Source organism: Otolemur garnettii, unplaced genomic scaffold (genome assembly GCF_000181295.1).
Source record: "Otolemur garnettii isolate 467f Iridium unplaced genomic scaffold, OtoGar3 scaffold00220, whole genome shotgun sequence".
Lineage (NCBI taxonomy): Eukaryota > Metazoa > Chordata > Mammalia > Primates > Galagidae > Otolemur > Otolemur garnettii.
This window is the reverse complement of record NW_003852615.1, coordinates 2,211,789-2,220,177: the sequence shown is the minus strand read 5'-3', so window position 1 is coordinate 2,220,177 and position 8,389 is coordinate 2,211,789. Positions and strand designations below refer to the sequence as shown.

The window sequence follows — 8,389 nt, the reverse complement described above, 5'->3', positions numbered from 1 at the left end:
CTGGCGAGGGGCAGGGGAGGTCACGGAGGGGGAGGGGAGAGGGAGCGGCCGCTGGCTGTCGTGGCAGGGAGACCGGTCGCGGGGGCTCTGGGCGGCATTCGGGCTAGCTAGGGCCACATGCAGGTCTCCTTACTCTCTAGGGTTCGATCGTCGGAGAGAGGGGTGGGGGCTTCAGGTGGTCGGCGTCCCACCCTCGAAGGGACGTGAAAGGGTGAGAGAGGTGGAGAGTAGCGCCTATGATAGATTGGGGGTCACTTAAGAATAACCTCGTTCCTTGGCTAAGTTACTGATTAAATCAAGCGCCGTTTGGACGTCTAACCCGGTTTTACAGTGATGATTGTAGTTAACTTTTTCACTTTGCATTGCTAGGTAGTATATACTAGTTTACATGCACGATCTCATGTATCATCCCAAGGACCCATCCAAATCCATATATTATTATTCCCATTTTGAATATGATGAAATGAACCTTCCAGAAGGGCTTAAGGCAATTCTTAGTAGTGCGAATCTTTACGATCTAGCTACACTGCCTTTGCTCAGGCAAGATTTGAGTCCCCTTGCGCTTTTTGGAATAATCAAAGGTTGACTGGCTTTAGGATTCCTTGAAGAAAACTGCCACCCTCAGGAGGTGACTAAGCTGCAGTTTCTGAATTTGACAGGGTCTTACCTTCAGGGTTAGGGGAGCCGAAAGTTTGGATATTGAACCTAGATTCTGGTTCAGGAGGCAAGCTTTTTATGTGACCTTGGGCATGTCAGTTTATTCCCAGTGTGGAGAAAATTGTTCTGTTGAAGAGTTACACAAATCAGTGGCCGATTTCATTTCTGGACTTAAGAGTGGGTGGGACAAGAACAAGATGGGAGAAGAAATTGTAGGAATCTCACCAGCGGTTCTAGGAACTAGTTGTTCTTACCAGTCTCTACCTTATTGGGGAAGATGAGAACCAGGAAGGGAAACGTTTCTTTGTTTTGCTTTCTTGTGTGTTTACCCTGGTACGATGACTGTACAAACTGTGGACAGCCTTAGGAAAGAAGCACGAGTTCTAGCCACAGAGAGTGGGAAGCACCGAAAGTGAATTTGCTTGCCAACATGGCAGATACAAAGAGTACAGGACTCAAGTTTTTAGATCCATTGGAAGTGGGCATGACTCCCTGTACAGTGAAAAGGATGTACTATCAATTTGATGTTGGGATTTTCTCTTAATTAGGAATATGTCTGATGCTGAGAGTCACTTTTAGCTCCATAAAAAAGGTACAGTGAGAAGGTCTGACTTAAGAACTGATCTCATATTACAGCTTTCTTCTCCCAGTCCCTTTATCAGAACTTTATTATCCCTTGTTTATCTTTCATTTTGGGGAACAAAAACAATTATTTAGATATCTACTATATGTCAGGCACTGTTCTAGGTGCTTCTGAGAATAGATAGTACTGTCTTACTGAAGCTGAGCACTAGTCCTCGTGTACATTATTGCTAGTTCACATATGCTGTAGGTTGGTGAATGTAACAAGCACGTCAGTTTATTGAAGTTCTTTATTTCTCTCAGGCTGTTAATATAGACAAGATGGAATACTTACCATTTTGTTGAAGTAACATGGTAGATATTTAGTAAATGTTTCCCGACTGCAGAAGCTGAAGAGAGCTAGTTGTGTGGAAGTTTCAGTTAATCCCAGTCTTCATGAGACATCTATTGTGAGAATTGGCAGATAAAAATCTTACAGTGTTCTTATTTTGCATTTGTTCCACATTGACCTTAGATTGTTATATTTAGTTTTAATGCCCCGTTTCAATGCCCCATTTCATTTAGAATTTATTAATAAAATATAATTTGGCTAGAGGATGGTGAGTCTAGAGACATTCATTTAAGGGCTAGTTAGAGGAAAGGACCTGAGATATTTATATAAAGACTATTAGGACATGTAATATTCTTGAAGTGAATTAGGGTTCATGAAAACTTTTCAAGTATTTGGAGGATTGTGTGATGAGGGGGCAGTGAATGCTTTCACACATGCTAAAAGGACAGAGAATAATTACAGAGAAGAATAATGATGTGAATGAAGTAACAGATTTAAGAGGAGAAAACAAAACTGCTAGTAAAACATGAGATTGAAACAAAAATGTGGTCAGTAGGAAGTTGAGGACACCGCGTTGAGAGAGCATTTGCTGGGGGCAGGGGGAGGAAGGAGTAGATGCTAAGGAAATGCTCAGCAATTATAGAGAACATATTTAGGAACATCTTGGCCTTGTGTAGAAGAGATATTAACCCACTATTTGATCATAGGTATATTCTCCGTTATTACATAGCAGCCATTTAAATTATTAGAGGCCTTAGAAATTATTTGAATTTAAGATTACAAGGTCATTATAGGATAATCATGCTGAGTAATATTAAGGATTAAAATAAAACCCAATATTGGCAAATTCTGTAGTAGATTAGTATTTAGTGGCTGGTTCTCTGATACTGTCTTACTTTCTTAAATAAAGCATGCAGTGTAATCATACACAACAAAGTTGAAGAGTAGTGGTAATGAAGTACGTAGCACAGTAGTGGACAGTCTTTTTAAAAAGCTCAGGAGGGTATCATGGATTTGCTCTTTCTCCTCAAGTTCCCCAAAATGGGAAACTAGAGAAAATACTCAGGAAATCTTTCTTGTTTTAGAGAGAAAAGTCTGAGGCTCTGTTTTAGTGTTCAGGCATTCTTTTCAGGGTTAGCGTTTGAGTAGGCTAATAGAAATTTTGAAAACAATATTTCTCCCTTTATTTAGCAATTATTGAATAACTGAGTACCATGTGCTAGGTGCTCTTTTATGCTGTGGGAATACAGCAAACAAAGTTGTTTACTTTCTACCTTCAATGGAAAAGACAGTAAAATGTTAATAAATTTTTAATGTCTATTAGTGTTAAGAACGTTGAGGAAAAATAAAGAAGGATTAGAAGATATGATGGAGCCATTTTAAATTAGATAGTTAGGGAAGAAATTGACATTTGAACAGGGATCTGAATTATATGAGGAGTGCCCAAAGGGTTTAAGACTAAGGGAGTAGCTAGTATGAAACCTTGAGTAGAGAAGAACAACTTAAAATACGGGTGTAGAGGGGTAAGGGAAGGAGGAAAGTAAGAAATGAGGTTAAATAAATACTTGGTCAGGGAGGCCAGATTATGTATGACCTTGTGGGTCTTGCGGGTCTTGCTTGTTGAGATGTAAATCCATTGGAAGATTTTGAGCAGAATGATGTTAGATTTTACTCAACGGGAGAATAAAGGTAAAAACCAAGCAGACCAGTTAGGAGTCTTTTGTAATAATTTAGGCAAGAGATGTGGTGCCTGAGATCAAGTTAGAGCAGTTAAAGGTACTGAGGTGGGTGGATTCCAAAGGTAGTGGCACCCAGATTTTTTTTGGCAATTTAGATGTAAGATTTCAGAAAAAGAGAGGAACCAAGATTATTTTTGTCTTGGATAACTAGAAGGAAGGGGTTGTCAATAACTGAGGTAGAAAAGACAAGAGAGGCAGGCTTTGAGTAGAGGATTAGGAATTTGTTTTTAAATGTGTCAAATGAGAAATCTAAGTGAAAATGTCAGATAGGCAGTTTAAAACGAAAAAAATTATTATGCACATAAAGTTGCCTCTAAGTCTAGACCATTATAATATGAATATGGTAACATCGAGACAGTGAATCTCTTTTGCAGATCAGAATTCCTTAGATTTTAGTAGTACCTCTCTTTTCAACTTTTAGATATGCTGTTGTTTAATCATCAAAACCATTTTTATCAGTCTTTCTTTAGAGTTGTATATAAAGAACATCCTGGAGTCCACCATGAATGGACAGTTGGATCTAAGTGGGAAGCTAATCATCAAAGCTCAACTTGGGGAGGATATTCGGCGGATTCCTATTCATAATGAAGATATTACTTATGATGAATTAGTGCTAATGATGCAGCGAGTTTTCAGAGGAAAACTTCTGAGTAATGATGAAGTAACAATAAAGTATAAAGATGAAGGTAAGAAATTAAAGCTAGCTTTTAAAAGCCTAAGTATTATGTATGTTGTTATTTCCATTTTTATTGGACCATCTCTTGTCCCCCCTTTTTCTGGTAGTTGAGTGCCGGTTTGCTTAATGGGGTATTTATGTAGTTAGTATAATTCTCTTGTAAGTTAAAAGTAGCTAAGTGATTTATTATTAGAAGGGAGTTCTAAGTGTTAGAACACTTTCACATACCTTTTTACAAGCATTTTTTCTTCTCATATAATTCTGGTTTCTTCTTGCTTTGGAAATTCTTACTCTTTTTTTTCCCTAATATGTATTGAATGAGAAAGGGTTTTGTGGTCAGTTGAAGGAAGGGAAAGCTGGTTTAAACAAAGATACATGTGTTTCTTTATTGCAGGAATTTTCAGAGTGTAATATGTTGATACACACTGTCAGTTTATAGTATGCAGTGTTCTCAGACTCATTTTACTACAAAACTTTTTATGGAGATGGGTTTTGAATGACAGATGTTCGTTACTCATAGACACAGTGGGATTACAGGTAGTCCTTGGGTTATGAACAAGATAAGTTATGATGTGAGGGTCTTTAGCATGCCCCCTCAGTGAAGGGCTCTTCTACAACTTGATGTTTCCCTTAGGAGTGAGAACAATGTAACTTAGAAATTTTTACCCTTATATTAATTTGAAATTAAAAAAATACATTCTATAGGTTTGTTCTTAAGTTGAATTCGTACATAAGTTGGAGTGGGTACATTTACTACCTAATAGTGTCCATTCATAAGTGTGAGTTGTTTATCAGTCAGATGTTTGTAACTCTGGGACTTACTCTGATAGCTTCCATTTGTAAGTGTAAGTTGTACATAAGTTAGATGTTTATAACTTGGGGACTGCCTGTATAGTAGTAGACTCTATTTTCTGTTCTTTAAATTGCCTTTATTAACATTGTTACTGACATTTATTCTTTGGGTGGTTACCTGTATCTTTTTTACTATTGAATTTATTTGTAGTCTTTTTTTATCTGGATCTTAAGTATTTGGCACTGCTTCTCACACCATCCTCCTTAATACCTTTAACATCTCTGGCACTGTATGCACAGTGGTTTTCTTCTTATCACTAATAGTTTTTCTTTGTGTGAGTGCTGGCTTAAAGTAGTGCCAGATGCTGTAAGTAGAAATCTTACAATCTGAGTGGTTTAACACTCAAGAAATCATTTAGGGATCTGGGCTGACAGAAGTTTTGTTACCTTTAACACATAGCTTAGGTGTTGACATCCAGCTGGCAGGTGGGGGAAAAGAGAGTATGAAGAATCACATGGGAGATTTTACTGCTAGGCCTCAAGGTAGTACATTTCTGCTACAACACACTGGCCAGAATCCAGTCACATGGCTCTACTGAGATGTATATGGGTTGGGAAAAGTCTCTTGGTGGGTAGCAGATTGTACAGTTTACCCTTTGGGAGTGGACTGTAAATCACTGCTGGTCAGCTGAGCTGGCTATCTAGCAAAACAAATTTTATTTTATAACACAACTTATATATTTCAGACGGACAAAAAATTAGTATCTATACACTGTCTTAGGATAAATTGCCTTTGAACAGGAGTCCTTTCCAGGACTTTGAGGTCTACAAGACGTATCTACAAAATTTACTATTATGGAAAATGAAGACTACTTAAATCGAATGGAGGGGTGGGAAAGGGCCTGTGGTTTTCCTTTTGATTAATTGCTATAACGCTGTCCTTCAGGTGGCTGAGGAAGTTTCATATTTTCTTTTTTTTCTGAGACAAAGTCTCACTGTATTACCCTCAGTAGGTGCTGTAGTGTCACAGCTCACAGCAACCTCAAACTCTTGGGCTCAAGCGATTTCTCTTGCCTCAGCCTCCCTGGTAGCTGGGACTATAGGCACCTGCCATAATACCCTTGTATTTTTGTTGTTGTTGCAGTTCTCATTGTTGTTTAGCTGGCCCGCCTGGGTTCAAATCCACCAACTTCTGTGTATGTGGCTGCACCCCACTGTGCTACAGGTGCCAAGCCTTTTTTTTTTTTTTTAATTTTTATATTTTCTTAGACATCATTAGGCACTGAAGCTCTTGTAGGACAACTTTGACACTATAGGAATTCTGCCATTTTGCTAGCACTGAAGTGGCTCTTGGGTCCACCACTCTATTAGAACTATTAACTCCATTCATATTAATTTTTAATACAGATCTTACAAAGGGGAGTGCTTCTGGGGTATTTAGGTCCACATTCTATTTTAAGGCTGTATATTTGGTTTTCATAATTTGTCTGAGGTCATGGCGGCCCCTATCTTGTGTTGCTGTGGCTCCAAGGCTGGCCAAAACAAATTTTAAAGAGTTGCCCATGTTAAAGAACAATAAAGGAGAGCAGTTTTCTTCATGTTCACTTCTCTGGTAATCTCATCTGCCTATAATACATTGACTTTCATCTCTGTGACTTCTACACTTTATAATTCAAATCTTTAAGTGTCTTTTTTGAACATGAGATGCTTTGCTCTTACTTGAAACTTAGTATGTGTTAAATGACCTCTCTGACTGGCTTTTTCTTAATGCATTTATTTTTGTTAAGGACAAGAGTCAGCAAACTTTTTCTATAAAGGATAAGATAGCAAATATTTTAGGGTCATGTAAGGCCTCTGTCTAATCTTTTTTTTTTACAACCTTTAAGAATGTAACAAAATGTTCTTAGTTCATTGCCCGATAAAAACAAAGATTTGTCCATTGGTTAAAGTTTATGGACCCCGGGCTTGGGGTATCCTCATTGTTGGAATTTGTCCAACACATTTAGTTAGAGCATTATATTTATTTTTCATGATGTTTTTAAAAATGTTCAATTTTTTCAGATTTGTGTTCCCTAGACTGTTGGACCCTAGAGTGAAAGGGTTCAGGTAAAGTTCCTACCATCAGAGATACTCTTTTCTTTTGTGGAATTCAGAAAAGAAAAAGAGGCAGTTATAAGAAGTTTCTTTCTTTTACATATATACTTTATTTTCTTTTTAAAATGTGTTTGAGTAGAATCCCTGAAAGTTGAACTTTAGATATATATGTTGTGCAGTGAATCTGATTATAAAGAGCTAAAAACAGATGCAAAATCCTGTTATTGCCATCCCTTGTCTACAGTAAATTTCCTTAGTTAGCATTAAAATTGATGTAGCAGTGTCTAGCTTCTTGGCCTTCCCAGCCACTGTCTGTGTAGATAACTTTGCAGAGGTCCCTGACCAACTCCTTGTCTGTGGCTGCTTTTTTGTTCTTGTTCTATCTATAGAACATTATTTCCCCAGCCCTTTGAAAGCTTTTGAAACATGCAATTGATATGGTAATTATAATATTCTTTATTCCTTCTACTCTAGTGTCCAACACAGTCTAGGGAACACAGATCTGAACAAAGATGGGGAGGATTTCAGTCTTAAATATGCACTGATTTGTATATATAAGTATTTTTCTAGGGAAAGATGATAGTTTTCCTCTTAGTATCAAAATGTTTTTGACCAGAAATGCTTCACTCAGGAATGGGGAACCTACCTCCTTAGGGCCACACACGGATCTAGAACTTTTGAGTTTAGCTTTTTGACTGAATCCACATTTTATAGAACAAATTCTTTTAGTAAAGGAATTTGTTCTGTGAAATTTGGATTTGGTTTAGGGGGTCACACTTGGGGATCTGAAAGACCCACATGTGGCCTTTGATGCTCTAGGTTTCCCAAGCAATTTTGCAAAAACCTTTTAGCAACCCTTGGAGTTGTCGTATGTGGCTTCCCCTCCATTTGTGTCAATGGTGTTTGATGGTATTGGAATTTAAACCTTGAGGATCTTTTGACTTTAACTTTTGATAAATATATTTAAATTTTTTAGAATAGAAATATTTCAGTCTAAACCAATAATTGCTGATACTGCTGCTATGAATCTCTTCCTGGTGACTAATAAAAGTTAATGCATTAACCTTAGCTATGTTTTCTCATGAAGATATGCTATGTACTTTACATAAGAATAGTAAGCAAAATTAATTTAGTGTTTTGTTTTCTTGAGCAAATACATCTTTGATAGGTGATTCTTTAAAGTTTAAGGTTTTTATGGGAGGGTCTAATTATGCTCTGCAGTCTACATTGTGGATCTTAATTTTACGTGTGTCCTAGTTTACTGCTGATACAAATCTGAAACTGGTTTTTCTTTAATTCCAGATGGAGATCTTATAACAATTTTTGATAGTTCTGACCTTTCCTTTGCAATTCAATGTAGTAGAATACTGAAACTGACATTATTTGGTGAGTAGTAAACTTTTCTCATACATTTACTATTCATTGTATTTTTGTTAAAGACTTTGGCTTTTTTTCTTTTAAAGATTCAGAATTAAGCAGTAACTTAACTCAAAAGGTGCTTAAATTAATTTGCATTCA

At 37.2% G+C, this 8,389-nt stretch overlaps 1 protein-coding gene across 3 annotated transcripts in view; it reads left to right on the top strand.

Moving 5' to 3' along the window:
* The window catches only part of TFG (TRK-fused gene), a 35,631-nt gene that overhangs the window by 486 nt on the left and 26,756 nt on the right, over positions 1 to 8,389 (top strand). For 2 of the 3 annotated variants that reach the window (XM_023508063.1, XM_003801788.2), the window contains exons 2-3: positions 3,769 to 3,995; positions 8,174 to 8,257. In XM_023508063.1, the coding sequence (XP_023363831.1) occupies positions 3,812 to 3,995; positions 8,174 to 8,257 (268 nt within the window). In that variant the 5' untranslated portion in view covers positions 3,769 to 3,811. Of the gene's footprint in view, positions 1 to 3,767; positions 3,996 to 8,173; positions 8,258 to 8,389 lie in introns of those variants that run through there. The other variant, XM_023508062.1, reaches the window with a different exon arrangement.